Source organism: Corythoichthys intestinalis, chromosome 22 (assembly GCF_030265065.1).
Source record: "Corythoichthys intestinalis isolate RoL2023-P3 chromosome 22, ASM3026506v1, whole genome shotgun sequence".
Classification (NCBI taxonomy): domain Eukaryota; kingdom Metazoa; phylum Chordata; class Actinopteri; order Syngnathiformes; family Syngnathidae; genus Corythoichthys; species Corythoichthys intestinalis.
In genome coordinates this window covers 24634790-24651453 of record NC_080416.1, presented here as the reverse complement: position 1 = coordinate 24651453, position 16664 = coordinate 24634790, and the positions used below count along the sequence as shown (strand labels likewise).

Below are 16664 nucleotides of genomic sequence, written 5' to 3'. Positions count from 1 at the left end.
CTGGGGGAAGTACAGCCACTGAGTTCTATCTCCTTTTTCTCACTTGCCGACATGGAGGGTCTAAGGATGGGGGATACCCAGGACTTGAGTTTATTTATTCATCTTTGTTGCGTCATTTGCTGTTTCTGATTGTGTATCATATTGCCTCTGCAAAGCCCTTTGAGACATCATTGTTGTGATCTAGGGCTATACAAATAAAACTGAATTGAATTGAATTGAACAGGCACATGTTAGTATGCTGCAGTTTTACAAAGATGTTCTGTCAAGAGATGTCAGTAAAACATTGGTCTTATTAATAGCCACACTAACCATGTATGGTCTGTATTAGAGGAGTGTATGAAATGATGTATGATGTGGTTTATTAAATCTAATGTAACTTAATGATTACTGTAATTTTCGGACTATAAGCAGCTACCCCCCCCCCCCCCTCAATTTGAAACCCGCCGCTTCTAGTCCAGAACGGCTTATTTGTTGATTTATTTGGGTTAACGCGTAATACTTTGACGGCGGCGTAATAAGACTGCCATAAAACCGTTATAATTATGAAATGACAGTATCTTGAGCATTCATGAATGCTTATGACAGATGTCATTAAGTATCATCCGGCAAATAATGTCACTAACTCCTTTTATGTCCTGCTCGGATCTTTTACATCTTTCAAAAATGACAAAAATGCCGGATGACACAAAATGACATATGTCATATGCATTCATTAATGCTCATGGCAGTGTTATATCATAACTAGGATGGTCTTATGACAGTTTTATGGCACCACAATAAAGTTAAAGAAAACCAGAGCTAGCGATTAATGAAACAACTGGACGAGTAACTGAAGAAATTATTAGCACAGAACATGAATTTTGATTGTTATTTACATTTGTAACGCTGCAATGCATTCTCGGAGGCATGTTGGACAACAACAGTGTTGACAACAGGTGGCAGCAGAGGTTGACTGTCTTCCCCAAGGGAGCAGTGATGGCCAAATGAAGCATTGCAGCCAATTGGTTCAAAGCTTCATTGTGGTTCATTTGGTCTTATGACAGTCTTATTATGCCGCTGTCAAATAAAGTGTCACTGGTTAATATCTTTTGTTGCAAATATCCCATGATACAATGAGGACAGTGGCAGCTTATAGCCCAGTGCGGCTTACCAAATAACAAATGCTATTTTCGTGTCAAATTTGGTGGGGGGAGGCCCTACAGTCCAAAAATTACGGTAAGTATGGTATGCAATATGACATAACCATTTTAATTTTCTATTTAAATGCCCACAACGGGAAACTGCAATCAAAATATTTATGATTATTAATCAACATTTTAGTTCATCAGGCATTTTTTCTCCTTTAATGGCTGCCAGGGCGTTGTCAACCATCTTTTGCACCATCCTCCTTATGGTGGTGATGGTGCTGGTGCCAAAATGAGGGGTAATGAGCACATTGGGAAGACCGAGGAGAGGATGATCCCTGTGTAGAATGCACAAAATTATTGCATGTAAGGCACTTAAATGTGACATGCTGCGGTTAAGAGAGACGGACAACCTTGGCAAAGGTTCAGGATAAGTCACGTCCAATGCAGCGGCCCGTATGGTCCTGGCCTGCAGAGCCTCAACCAATGCGTCCTGGTCCACGACTGGACCTGAACAAACACGACGGATATTGGCTCTTCAATGTAATGTTTTTATTATAAAAATGGCGATTGGCAAATGGCAGTTTCTACCTCTGCTGATGTTGACCAGCGTGCCGCTGGGCTTCATGAGGGCCAGCTCCTTGGCACTGATGAGGCCGGTGGTCTCAGGCGTCAGGCACACGGATAGTACCACAAAATCGGATTGGCCCAGCAAGTCGGCTAGGTTCTCGCAATAAGTAGCGCCCAGTGTCTGCTCGTCCTCAATACTCCTGCGCATATAAATAAATGTAACTTTTTCTTTAAACACAAAACACACTTCGTATTTCTTACCTTCTGCTTCTGTTATAATACAGAATCCTCATGTCAAATCCTTTAGCCCGTTGAGCGATTTTGTACCCGATCTTTCCCATTCCGACAATCCCCAGAGAGGACCCTGAGACCTCGACGCCCCCTAGCCACTGCGGCAAGACGGTGGTCTTGGGGTCCATCATGAGTTGGTGACCTATAAAGACACTTGCATCAGTGCACATACTATAGGGTGGATGCCTGAAGGGCTAGCATTGAATGATCATATTTCAGTGCCATTGACAACGATAGAGGTCCAATCCTTTTCTTTAAAATGGATTGGACGTCTCTTGCCATGTATGCCAGCTAATGAGTTAATGCTAGGGATGTAGCGATTTATCAATCTGTCTCGATACATGATGGAACACAAGTGTATCGAATTGAATCCTGACACTTTTTATAGAGTGGTATGAAATAGTATCTGAACCTTTTGGAATTTGTCACATTTCTGCATAAAATCACCATCAAATGTGATCTGATCTTTGTCAAAATCACACAGATGAAAAAACAGTGTCTGCTTTAACTAAAACCACCCAAACCTTTATAGGTTTTCATATTTGAATGAGGATAGTATGCAAACAATGACAGAAGGGGGAAGAATAAGTAAGTGAACCATCACATTTAATATTTTGTGCCCCCCGCCCCTTTGGCAGCACTAACTTCAACCAGACGCTTCCTGTAGCTGCAGATCAGATCAGGACTAATCTTGGCCCATTAATTTCGACAAAACTGGTGTTGTTCAGTCAGATTCCTGGGATCTCTGGCATGAATCGCTGTCTTTAGGTCATGCCACAGCACCTCAATGGGGTTCAAGTCTGGACTTTGACTTGGCCACCCCAGAACGTGTATTTTGTTCTTCTGAAACCATTCTGAAGTTGATTTACTTATGTGTTTTGGTTGATTGTCTTGTTGCAGCATCCATCCTCTTTTTAGCTTCAACTGTCTGACAGACGGCCTCAGGTTTTCCTGCAAAACATCCTGATAAACTTTTGAATTCATTCTTCCATTAATGATTGCAAGTTGTCCAGGCCCTGAGGTAGCGAAACAGCCCCAGATCATGATGCTCCCTCCACCATGCTTCACAGTGGGGATGAAGTGTTCATGTTGGTGAGCTGTTCCATTTTTCCTCCATACATGATGTTGTGTGTTACTCCCAAACAATTCAACTTTGGTTTCATCACGCCACAAAATATTTTGCCAAACCCTCTGTGGAGTGTCCAAGTTTCTTTTTGCGATCATTAAACAAGCAACAATGGGGTTTTTTTAGACAGCAGTGGCTTCCTCTGTGGAGTCCTTCCATGAACACCATTCTTGGCCATAGTTTTACTTATAGTTGATGTGTGCACAGAGATATTAGACTGTGCCAATGATTTCTGTAAGTCTTGAGCAGACACTCTTGGGTTCTTTTTTTTTTTTTTTTTTTTTTTACCTCTCTGAGTATTCTGCGCTGAGCTCTTGGCGTCATCTTTGGTGGATGGCCACATCTTGGGAGAGAAGCAACAGTGCCAAACTCTCTCCATTTATAGACAACTTCTCTGACTGTCGATTGATGAAGATCCAGACTTTTAGAGATGGTTTTGTATCCTTTGCCAGCTTTTTACAAATCAACAATCCTTGATCACAGGTCTTCAGACAGCTTTTTTGACCGAGCAGTTCTTCAGACAGCTCTTTTGACCGAGCCATTATGCACATCAGATAAAGCTTATCATCAAGACAATTATTACCAGGTGTGTGTTTTATAGTGGGCAGGGCAGCTTTAAACCACTCATCAGTGATTGGGCACACACCTGACCTAAATTGTTTGGTAAAAATTGGTTTCAATTGCTCTTTAAGTCTCCTTAGGCAGAGGGTTCACTTACTTATTTTTCCCCTTCTGTCATTGTTTGCATGCTATCCTCATTAAAATACGAAAACCTATAAATGTTTCGGTGATTTTAGTTAAAGCAGACACTGTTTTTTCATCTGTGTGATTTTGACAAAGATCAGATCACATTTGATGCTGTTCAGGTACTTTTTCATACCACTGTATTGGCAAATATTATGTCGTTGTTCCAAGAACTGACATATTGTATTGTCAGGAGATTGGTGATTTACACCTTAACGATACATTGATCTAGATTGATACACGAAACACAAAACATGGCTTGATATTGTCATCTTTTAGATAAGCCGTTTTGTTAAAAACAATGGTTTTCATTGAATCAATTGTCAAAAGTGTCAAATTTGCTTTGAATTTTTTATTTCTTTCGGTGAAATGTAACGTATTGTGTTAAATGTGTACTCCATAATATGCTCAGTCAATCGGAGACCCCTAAATTAAATGAAAATGGATCTGTGGTAGAAATTTTAATATCGGCAAATAAATACTGTATAGTTTCCGAACAATGGCTATTATATTGTTATGAAATTGGTGATTTACAACCCTATTTAACTTATTCACTGCCAACCCAGGTTAACGACAATAGACGTTCAATCCATTTGACTGGGAGGGGCGCCCCTCCCAGTCAAATGGATTGAATGTCTACGTCGTCATTGACAGCCAAAGAGTTCAATGAATTATCACCTTCAACAATGTTGCGTGCTGACGCGAGAAGGAGCGCCATGGCCATATCCGCCGTGGAATCACTGACCACCCCTGGCGTGTTGGCCACTCTCACCCCCAAGCGGGTGATGTTGGGTAAATCCAGGTGGTCGTATCCCGCCCCTCCGCTGGCGACCACCTTGAGCGCCGGGAGAGACTTGAGCAGTGCCGGCGTGGCCTTCGGGCGCTGTATCCAACTGAACAGGACCTGGATTTTGGGGCCGTAAAGACCCGGGTCCTTCAGAAAGTCACGGTGGTTGACGATTTGGAAGTGTTGCCTCAGTATATCTATGGCCTGCTCCAGGATGCCCTGCTCACCCACCTCGGAGATCAGAGCCCACGGTTTGTCGCCGTCCATTGCCTGCACATGTAAAGAAGAACATTGAGAAATGTAATTTGATTTAGTTAAATAAAATCAGATGATTGATTTGGTAAAGGACTGCAGCTAATATGTAAAAATGGAAATATGGAAAGTTGCATTTTCATACCAATCACAATTTTCCAACATCAAATTTAGTATGTAAACAGCGACTGAGTCTGACGAGTAAAATAAAGGCTGAAATTTAACAAGAAAATACAGCATAATATTCGTTAAAATATGACTTTCATTTTTTTTTTTTTTAATCAAAAAAAAAAACAAAAACGTATATGTATTTTGAATTAAACAAATATAATATAACTAAACTAGGGCTGTCAAAATTATCGCGTTAACGGGCGTTAATTAATTTTTTAAATTAATCACGTTAAAATATTTGATGCATTTAACACATGCCCCTCTCAAACAGATTAAAATGACAGCAAAGTGTCATTTTCACTTGTTACTTGTATTTTTTGGTGTTTTGCCGCCCTCTACTGGCGCTTGGGTGCGACTGATTTTATGGGTTTCAGCACCATAATTATTATTGACATCAACAATGGCGAGCTACTAGTTTATTTTTTGTTTGAAAATTTTACAAACTTTATTAAAACGAAAACATTAAGAGGGGTTTTAATATAAAATTTCTATAACTTGTAATAACATTCATCTTTTAAGAACTACAAGTCTTTCTATCCATGGATCGCTTTAACAGAATGTTAATAATGTTAATGCCATCTTATTGATTTATTGTTATGATAAACAAATACAGTACTTATATACATTATTTTGAATGTATATATCCGTCTTGTGTCTTATCTTTTCATTCCAACAATAATGAAAAATATGGCATATTTTATAGATGGTTTGAATTACGATTAATTACGATTGATTAATTTTTAAGCTGTGATTAACGCGATTTAAAAATTTTAATCGTTTGACAGCCCTAAAATAAACAAACAATTTCAATTTACACAAATTTTATTGAATAAATATAAATATATTCCTGAAACTTCAATTTCTGGAGAAATTACGACAAGGCTTTGCTGTGGTAGATACAGATCTATCATGTCACTTCCTGTTGATTTGGGGACATTTCGGAGACACGTCCTGTTTTATGGCTGTCAATGGGTGCAAGTTTGAATGTCAATGGGCTGTAATAGTGAGTTTTAGGTCAAAATTACAACCACACACGTTTTTCTGCTGTTGAAAATGAATGGGAAATTTGGACATACATGGCCGTCAATGGCATGGACGTGCATGGCTGTCTATGGCATCGACTTACTTGCGTGCCAGTTGAATTTCAGTAGGCTGTCATGGTAAATGGTCAAAAATCACAAAGACTAATATTTTCCTGCCATTGAAAATGAATGGGAAATTTGGACTTGCATGGCATCAGTGGCATCCCATTAAAAATGAATGGGCAAGTTTTGGGTAAATTTTGGGGGAACCATAGGTTTTTGCCAAATTCTGTATAGAACTTTTACACTCCTTACCGTCCTGGAATTTTTGATGTGTGAATTTTGTGATTTGGTCAAAAATGGTAAAAAAATTTTTTTTAAAAAACTTTGTTTATGGGCGAACGAAATATTTTGGGGAGTCATTCGAAAAACTTTACTGTATTACGCAAAAATTTAGCTGGGCCCAGAACCAAAAGTGTTTGGCATTTTTTTTGCCATATGGCAAAATGGATTTTGACATGTGGCATTTTTTTGGTATGTGGCAAAATGAATTTTGGTTTGTCGCATTCTTTTGGGGTGGGAAGGCCATGCACGTCCACGCCATTGACGGCTATGCACGTCCAAAATTTCCATTCATTTTAAATGGCAGAAAAACATGTGAGGCTGTGATTTTTGACCATACACTTAGCATTACAGCGCATTGACATTCAACCGGCAACGGCTATGCACGTCCACATTTTCCAAAATCCAAATCCATTTTGCTGCATACCCAAAACAATGCCACATGTCAAAATCCATTTTCTCACATGGCAAAAAAATGCCACATGGCAAAGAAAAAATGCCACATGGCAAAATCCATTTTGCCACATGGCAAAATCAATTTTGCCACATCGCCTAAAAAAATGCCACATGGCAAAGAAAAAAATGCCACGTGGCAATCCATTTTGCCACATGGCAAATACCACTTTTGGTTCTCGCTGTCTCTCCGAAAATGTCGGTTATTTCGTCATTAGAAAAGTGCCAATTGGTCAAACGGTTCGAGTTGTGCAGCGCGCCGAATAAATCTAAATCTAATCCAATCAATTTTGTTTTAAAAAGATTATTTCTTTGAAATTCAATATACACTCATTTTATATTATATTCAAAAACAAAATACAACGTTTTAACATTGATCAAGGAAATAAACAACGTGTACATACTCATTTGATATTATGAATAACTTTAATTTCCTATTAAAAAATGGAAAACAAAACAAATATTTCATTATATAGCTTCAACAATGTCGTTTTGATTCAACTTTTATGTGAAGTATTGGGCATAATTCACAATAATATAATCTAAAATGTGCATCTACAATTACTCAAAATGTACTCTGAATGTCACATTGCTTTTCATATCTGGTCGACACAAAATAATCATTTTAGATGTACTAGTTCAACAGCAGAGGGCATACAAAAACAACATCCAGGGGAGCACGACATTCTAAATCAATCCAGAGCCCTCAAGGTCACGACAAATATATTTTACATCATATTAGGAATATTATGCGCTTCTAAATATGTATTTGTAGTGTTAAACCCTGCATAGGTCAACCATTTGCATCTTTACTGTACTGTACTTGACGGTATCGCTCTGCCTCCTCTTGAACCCGGAAATAGAAGCGAATTTACGGCATTTCAAAGTAAGAGTGAGTGACCAGGATTTTAAAATTGGGAGTTTGAAAGGCGGATTTCTTAAGGGGGAAAAAAGACACTGTATGTTTTACCTGCACCCCTTGGCGTCAATCATCAAACACTTTAAGACTCATCTAAACTCAATACTTGCACATATTATAAATATTACATCAAACTAACAAAAAAGATTAAATTTGATATTTAAAATGCCACATACCAGCACCTCACTATACCAAGGGTGCAAAATTTCGTATTGCAGCAGTGAAATGTAGATATGAAGGGCCAGGAGTGCAAAAAAAAAAATCAATAAATAAATCCACAATTAAATAGATCATTTAATGTGTCATTAAAATGCTTCCATTTCAATATTTATTTATTTATTTCAAAGTTTATTTCAACATTTATTTCAATTTTTATGCATTTCAATTTTTCTATATATATTTAAATTTTTTCTTCACTTTTTATTTATTCCAATTTCAAGGGAAACAAGAGTGCAAGAATGAAATAAATAAAAGTGAACTATAGGTTGAAATTAATTAATAAATAATGAAATTAATCAATAGAAATTGAAATGAAATATAGATATTGAAATAAATCAATAAATGTTGAAATCAATAAATATATATTGGGATAAATAAATCTTGAAATGAATAAAAATGGTAATAAATATTGAAATAATTAAATAAAAATTTAAATAAGTAAATAAAAAGTGGAAAAAATAAATATTGAAATAAATAAATAAATATGAATTGAAATAAATAAATGAAATGAGAAAAAAATAATAAAAATGGAAAATAAATAAATTGGAAAAAAATACAAATTGAAATAAATAAATATACATTGAAATAAACAAATAAATATTGAAATAAATAAATATACATTGAAATAAACAAATAAATATTGAAATACATAAATAAATGCTGAAATAAATATTGAAATAAATAAATATTGCAAGGGAAGCATTTTAAATTACACATTTAATAATTTATTTGTAGGTTTGTTTGTTTTTTTTTTCCACTCCTGGTCTATGGCACTCGAAATCTGTGCGACAACCCTGATACGGAATGAATGTGAATGATCTTTTTTTTTTTTTTTTTAAACACATGCCAGCATTTGTGGTAGAACCTGTTTGGTTTTAGTACTGGTCTTGTTGGTGCAGAAACAAGCATATACTGCAATTTTGTGGCACTGGAACAGAGAGGGAGTGTGTGTGTGATTACATTTTAACAATCGTCACAAAGATCTTGCTAAAGCAAACTTCGCAAGGGTGTTATATATGCAATTCTGGTCGTTAACCTTCTCTCATTAAATATTCAAAAGCTGAAAATAGATGAAGTTAAATTGTAATAAAATGTCGAGACACTTGAATACTTTTCCCCATAGTTCTAATATTTTGATTAAGGGTTTTAATCTGTCCGGATTTTATCTGTTTTATTTGTTGTAATGACTTCTAACATGATGCATTGTTTATTCTTCTTCGTTTTGTTATGTAGCGCTTTCCTGACTTTTATTTATTATGTACTTATGTGCTTGCTTTGCCATAAAACACTTGGAAATTGCCATTTAAATTATGCAAGTTTGATCCCTTAAAATTTTACTGACAAGAGATTGACGTCTGTTAAAAAAACAAAAACAAAAAACAAAACATATATATATATATATATTTATATATATATATATATATATATATATATATATATATATATATATATATATATATATATATATATATATATATATATATATATAGTTGTATAGAGATCATTTTGTTTACACTTATAGATTGAAGTTTTCTTTTATCATAGACAATTGTTTTAGGTAGTCTTAATTAACTGTCATGTTTCGTTGAACACTTTCGCCTTCATCATCATTACTTTTTGTGTTAAAGCAGACACTGTATTTTAATCTGTGTGATTTTATCACACAGATTTATCACACAGATTAAAATACAGTGTCTGCTTTAACTAAAACCACCCAAACATTTATAGGTTTTCATGTTTTAATGAGTATCGCATGCAAACAATGACAGAAGGAGGAAAAATAGGTAAGTGAGCCCTCTGCCTCAGAAGAGTTAAAGAGCAATCGATTTTTACCAAGCAATTCAAGTCAGACGTGTGCCCAATCACTGATGAGTTGTTTAAGGTTGCCCTGCCCACTATAAAACACACACACATCTGATAAGAATTGTCTTGATGAGAAGCGTTGTCTGATGTGCATCATGGCTCGGTTAAAAGAGCAGTCTGAAGACCTGTGATCAAGGTTTGTTGATTTATATAAAGCTGGGAAAGGATACAAAACCATCTCTAAAAGTCTGGATGTTCATCAATCGACAGTCAGAGAAGTTGTCTACAAATGGAGAGAATTTGGCACTGTTGCTTCTCTCCCAAGATGTGGCCGTCCACCAAAGATGACACCAAGAGTTCAGCGCAGAATACTCAGATCGGTAAAAAAGAACCCTAGAGTGTCAGCTTAAGACTTACAGTCCAGTATCTATGTGCACACTAGTATATGTAAAACTCTGGCCAAGAATGGTGTTCATGGAGGACTAAAAAAGCATTGTTGCTCGTTTAATGCTCGCAAAACGGCACTTGGACACTCCACAGAAGTTTTGGCAAAATATTTTGTGGACTGATGAAACCAAAGTTGAATTGTTTGGGAGTAACACACGACGTCATGCGTAGCGTAAAAATCGAACGGCTCACCAAACATCAACACTTCATCCCCACCATGAAGCATGACGGAGAGAACATCATGATTTGGGGCTGTTTTGCTGCCTCAGGGCCTGGACAACTTGAAATCAGTAATGGTAGAATGAATTCAAAAGTTTATCAGGATGTTTTGCAGGAAAACCCACGACCGTCTGTCTGACAGTTGAAGCTAAAAAGAGGATAGATGCTGCAACAAGACAATGATCCAAAACACAGAAGTAAATCAACTTCAGAATGGTTTCAGAAGAAGAAAACACACGTTCTGGAGTAGCCAAGTCAAATCCAGACTTGAATCCATTGAGATGCTGTGGGATGACCTAAAGACAGCGATTCATGCCAATAATACCAGGAATCTGACTGAACTTCAGCAGTTTTGTAGAGAAGAATTACCAAGATTAGTCCTGATCAATGTGCCAGACTGATCTGCAGCTACAGGAAGTTATTGCTGCCAAAGGGGAGGCCACAAAATATCAAATGTGATGGTTCACATATTTATTTTTCTCCCTTCTGTCATTGTTTGCATACTATCCTCATTAAAATATGAAAACTTATAAATGTTTGGCTGGTTTTAGTTACAGCAGACACTGTTTTTCCGTCTGTGTGATTTTGACAAAGATCAAATCACATTTGACGGTGATTCTATGCAGAAATGTGAGAAATTCAAAAAGGTTCAGATACTTTTTCAAACCACTTTATCAGCCAATCTAGTTGCCCCCTGTTCAGGCCAACATTAGGCTTTAAGTTTTTGTTTGAGCTAATGTTTGTTTATGCATTTGTAATTTAGTTTAGAGGCATATTTGACTTTTTTTGTAGAAATATGTGTTTGTCTGGTTGAAGTTATTGTCGCAAAAGGGGGGGGGCACAAAAAATTAAATGAAATGGTTCACTTACTTATTTTTCCTCCTTTTGTCACTGATTGTTTGTATACTATCCTCATTAAAATATGAAAACATATAAATGTTCGGGTGGTTTTAGTTAAAGCAGACACTTTTTTTCATTTGTGTGATTTTGACAAAGATCGGATCACATCTGATGGTGATTTTATGCAGAAATGTGAGAAATTCCAAAAGGTTCAGATACTTTTTCATACCACTGTATATAATTTCCATTTATACTCCGTTGGACTAAATTGAGACGACTTCTAAGGAGCAGACCCAAAAATAATCATTGGGTGGCAATTCCGTTAAAACCCAAAGTTGCACATTTACAGGTGAAAGCAAACAAAATGATCCCCTCGTTCAAGTTAGTAGACTTTGACCACAAGTTCAGACATCTAGCGTGAGTTTGGTATGTGAGAATATTCTGAGTAATTTCATTTTGACATGATTGGAGATCATAAAATCACGTCAATTAATTTAAATGCCTTGTCTTGTCTTTTTTTTTTTTTTTTTTTTTTTTGTAAATACATTGCAATTGTTGTTTTGTGCCATTCTGATAACATATGCATATTAACTCACTTTCTACATATTGACTGAATTCAAATAATTTATTTATTTATTTATTTATTTTTAAACTTGCTGTAGTCGTACAATACCTTATGGTGTTGATGCCTGCCGTTTACTTGAAGAGTCCACGACGCTTTCACAGGTCTCCACAATCTTCTATAACTTCGGACAAAATGACTCAGCATGGCTGCCGCAGGTAATTTATAACTAATTAAATTTGTTCTTGTTAGTGGATCCTAGTGTAGCTGTAATCTGTTCAACTCAAAAGAATACAGAGCCTCCAACATATTTTAAAACACTCCCTAATTAAAGCATAGAACGACTTTGCCTTTGTGTAGAACACAAAAAATGAGCTTAAGGTGTCTAAAATATAATGCGGTACCTACAGGAAAGTTAATCATTAGAAAGTGAAAATAAAATAATAAAAGTAAAGAATCTTAATCAAATACATCTGGGACTATGTGGTGTACTTAAAATATGTCACGTACTCACATGTTTTAGTTTTTACCTAATGCTTGTCGAGACGTCTGAGGCACGGTAATCTCTCTAACATTTAAATACTTTCTCAAATTCAAAAAGACCGGAAAACATTCACCCCGACGAAACACAGCATCGTCAGCTGGGGTGAGTATAAAACCGTGGGGACAGTCGTGACGGCTGTCCCTTGGCGATGAACCATTATTTTGTGAGCACCTGTTCTCACACAGCCACCAGCTCACGGCTCGTGCGGTACCGCGGTCACAGCCCTGAGGGAATAGGTGGGGTCTGGAATCAAACCTTTGATCCTCCAACCATTGGCGATCCCTTCTCCCACCCGCGCAACCGGTGGTCCGTGTGCCGGTGCGATGGCTCCGCTTGTCACACCCAGTCCCAGCCCTGCTAGCGTTCAGGGCGAATGTCCTCCCATCCTGTCAACATACACATCTGGTGTTTCAGGGGATCGATAAACAGAAATAAGGATAAACTTAAGAATAGACAATTTGTCATACTTACTTATCATAACTGGGCCTATTTGTAACCTTACCACCTGAAACGTCCCAACCGCACCAGTCTCAAAACTCCAACATGTGATGTGGCAGATTATTATCCTTAAACCTTGAAATCTTTTGGGAAACAATGTGGTCAGGGAAAACTTTAGATCGTTGTAATGGCCTCTGCGTGCTCCTAAAATATGTCGTGCTATTAAAGCTAAGTGAGATTATGAATAGTATTATGTTTATAATAATTTACTGTTTGTTGGGCCTAAGAACTGTATGTTTAGAGTTGAACAGACTGTACAGGTCAATAAAAATTTACAGTTGTCCGCATCCATATTAACTTTCAGTAATAATGTTGGTGTTATCTTGGCCCACTTAACCCCCTCTAGCCATGCCCACAATTGCAATTGTAAGCATGGCTATATCACTCATAGCTACTACTCAAAGTGCATTATGAATACCCAGTACATGTTATCATTCCCAAGTTACATCAGCTTGTGTGATACCCCAATTATCTAGACCAAATCAAAAACTATCCCCTATGGTGGTCTAAATGCCATCATTTGAGATTCTAACTCCTTTTTTTTTTTTTTTTTTTTTTTTTTTTTTTTTTTTACCAATAAGCTTAATAATATTGATCGTCAACAACCCTAGTCACAAGGAATCATTTTGTCAAAGGATGGGAGTTGTACATTCATTTCTACGGTGTGTGGTTGTCTACTACTACACGTTTAAACTGTTCAATGGTTCCCATTGCAACAATCAACACAAAAACATTTATATGTCTTATTATTTCCAGTTTACAAACCCCTCATGTCCAATTCAGATCCCAAACAAAGCCACTCAGCAATAATTAAAATATTTATGTCTTGGAAAGTGATGCCTTTTCCTTTGTTCCTTATGTCATTCAAAATATGTATCTTTCTCCCCTTTTGTGAAACAATTAGGTCCCCCGAAAATAATTGCAAAATAACAAACCAGTGAATAGGATCAATAGAATAAATGCAAGTCAACCAGTTTGACTTTTTATAAAAAATGGAAAAGAATAGAAATAGATGAATAGAATTTTTAGAAAAAATTCTAAAAAAATATGAAAAATACAGTTAGCACAGACATGGAACTAAACAACACTTTCTCCACTCCTCCTTTTTTTGTTTATTTTTTTCAAATATTATTCAAGTCCTTAAAAATAAAAATCTGTTCCATAAAGGTGTCCAAAGGAATGGAAAAATATCACATGAGAGTAATTCATCAAAAGATCAAGAACAAAAATCCAAAATGAAAACATAAAAATTGTCTTATACTGGGGAAATTGTATTTATAGGCAGTAGACTTGGAAAGGTATTCTGAAATTAAATTAACTCATCTCTAGATTCTGTCTCATTATCGTTGTATCGTTCGAGTATTATTCTTAACTTTTAACATAAGCAACTTCCCCAGCATAATAAATTGCATTTGGCACGATGCCCGTGTTTGTTTACGTTCTCAAATTTAATTCCTCCCCTCTTATGTAATTTGTTAATTCGATTCCTACTGTGGTCTTTCTCTTAAAAAATTGGTTGCTAATTTCCCCTATAATTTCAAAGCACAAAATTTACCTACATTGGTCTTGTCTTTTCATCCCAGATCATGAAATTGGTGAAAATGTCTTATTCCCCTTTTTTATTTTATTTTATTCATTTCTTGATTTCTTTTTTGCAAGGATAGCCCAATTCTATCCGCAGGTGACCCAAAAGATTATATTTTAGTGAAATCTGGCATTTTCAAGTCTTTTTAAAAACCTAAATCCACTTTTACATTGTCCCGTATATCAAAATTAACACATATAGGAGATTCTCCCTCCGCATTCTTCCGGGAGTCAATAGTGGCTAGGGAAGGACTGTCTTATCTATTGTTTTACCAAAACAACCAGAGACTTGAGCTTGAGATGACCCACTTTAGAACTTTGCTCTTTCCTAAACTTTAACCCTTTAGGCAAGGCATCTCAAACTTAAATTAGCTTCTATAGACTCCAAATTAAACGGAACTACAAAATAACTCCAAAATCAGTTTTACGAAAGTGCAAAAGGAAAAGAAAATATACTAAATGAAATTATTTCCTTCAAGTGTCAACAATGAAAAGAAAATATCCAAGTTAAGATAAAAATAAAAACTAATAAGACTTACTATTTATCTCATTCTGGGAACGTTATCTCCGATGTAAATTTGGAATCGTGATAAGTGTTATGAAAGAACCATTTGCTTTTTTTTTTTTTTTTTTTTTTCAAAGATGTTCTAGTTACTTTAAGGGGTGTTATGAATGTCAATTAGCTCAAATATTTACAATTCTTATATTGCATTGTTACATGTTTTATTGTGGCCCCCTATTTGATAATTTGTCAATTAACTTTGGTCATGGCCTGTCTCGACAAAGTTGGCCACTTATTTCCTACTCTATTTTCATAACAGCAAAAATTAGTTCAATTTTAATTGTCTTCTTATATCAAAACTAAAATCAATAAAGTTATCCTGTTGTTCTTTGGATCCCAGCTGAATTCACGACAGCCAATTCTATCAACATGTGATCCAAAAGTGACACTTTCCCCATATTCATCATGCTTGAATCCCCTAAAAATTACATTTCAAACTATTCGTCATACTAGAAGCGAGCCATGATATCAATTCCCCGTTACTAATTTTAAGGTGTTCTTTGCTGGTTCGGTTTGCATGTTTGTTATTCTAATAATTGTAAGTTCGTGGTTGAACGCATCACTTTAATATTCTTTTGTTTCTCTACATTCTTTTGTGAGTAAAAATCTTCTTGTTAGAAAAAGCTTTTTTTTTTTTTTTTCTTTTTTTTTTAAATCTATAACTTTACCAAACATCCAGGGACTTCAGCCCTCCTTGCTCTGCTTGGCCTGAACAAGAGCAAGAGGGGCCTCCCGCCCATCGGCCCGCGCACCTCATTTTGAACACTGTGTTCCTTTTCTAATCAGATCTACTGATTTTTTATAATTTTTTACATATTGTCCCTTTTTTGGCTCTCAATTTTATCTTAAAATGTTAAACAAGGACTGGAAAATTCCCAGCTTCAATTCTAGCCTCCCCTTATAATCAATTTTGGCAAACAACCCAGCGGATGCCGTCGAGGACCCCATGTTGCAAATAGGGGCCACCGACGGCCCGCCCTCCTTATTTTGAACACAGTGTTCTTTTCTAATCAGATAGCCCAACTCCAGGCGCCATGCCAACGGCTGTCTCCCAGAACGTTAACAGGGGCGCTTCCTATTTTTTCGGCTTCATTTCGAACAACACTAAGCAAAACAAAACGTCCACTTACTTTAACAAGAGACTACACGACACAACAACTCGTCTAATTTCTTCCCTGTACCCTCACAGCCCTCCTTAGCGCATTCATATAGCCATTTGTCACGGGTCCCTGACCTAAATCTCCGCTGGGCGAATGTGTTCATGGCCATGTTTATTGTTCTGCTTACCGCAAGCAGCGAGGCCCTCTTTGCTGTTGGGCGTCACTTCCAACAGCGGGCTTAATACCTTTATTCTTTTTTAAGGGGGGACCACTTCCTAGGGCCTCCACAACCCAGCTCTCAAACCTCCGACTCGTCAGCCCTGAGGTGCGGAACCGCTACGTTCCAGTCCCGGTGGCTTTGGCCCGGCCTGACGCTGCCCGCCAGCCAAACCACCACAACCTTCAGGACAAGTATATGTCTATCCAAATTTATATGTATACCTCTAAATATACATGTAAATGCATACACATATTGCGCGTAACAG

The 16664-nt window shown here is 36.6% G+C and overlaps 1 protein-coding gene across 4 annotated transcripts; it reads right to left on the bottom strand.

Moving 5' to 3' along the window:
* Nucleotides 1-270: 270 nt before the first annotated feature.
* On the bottom strand, nt 271-13500 carry zgc:136493 (uncharacterized protein LOC692276 homolog). 4 transcript variants are annotated; one of them, XM_057828095.1, is made up of 6 exons: nt 7681-7724; nt 4534-4912; nt 1956-2127; nt 1716-1894; nt 1538-1634; nt 271-1462 (listed from the first exon to the last, which is right to left on the bottom strand). In XM_057828095.1, the coding sequence occupies exons 1-6, from the start codon at nt 7687-7689 to the stop codon at nt 1309-1311; spliced, it is 990 nt and encodes a 329-aa protein (XP_057684078.1). In that variant the 5' UTR covers nt 7690-7724; the 3' UTR covers nt 271-1308. The 4 variants fall into 4 exon arrangements, with proteins under 4 accessions (XP_057684078.1, XP_057684077.1, XP_057684080.1 ...); XM_057828094.1 differs by lacking the exon at nt 7681-7724 and adding an exon at nt 12003-13500 and having other exon boundaries at nt 272-1462; XM_057828097.1 differs by having other exon boundaries at nt 272-1462; nt 7706-7724.
* Between the last annotated feature and the right edge of the window lie 3164 nt (nt 13501-16664).

What these genes read in the sequence shown, in the direction of transcription:
- zgc:136493 (XM_057828094.1), bottom strand. Translation starts at nt 12,098, where the DNA reads ATGCTGAGTCATTTTGTCCGAAGTTATAGAAGATTGTGGAGACCTGTG. An exon ending in AGCACGCAACATTGTTGAAG is followed by an intron (nt 2,128 to 4,533) that starts GTGATAATTCAT and finishes GTGTCTTTATAG; the next exon opens with GTCACCAACTCATGATGGAC. An exon ending in TATTATAACAGAAGCAGAAG is followed by an intron (nt 1,895 to 1,955) that starts GTAAGAAATACG and finishes TTATATGCGCAG; the next exon opens with GAGTATTGAGGACGAGCAGA.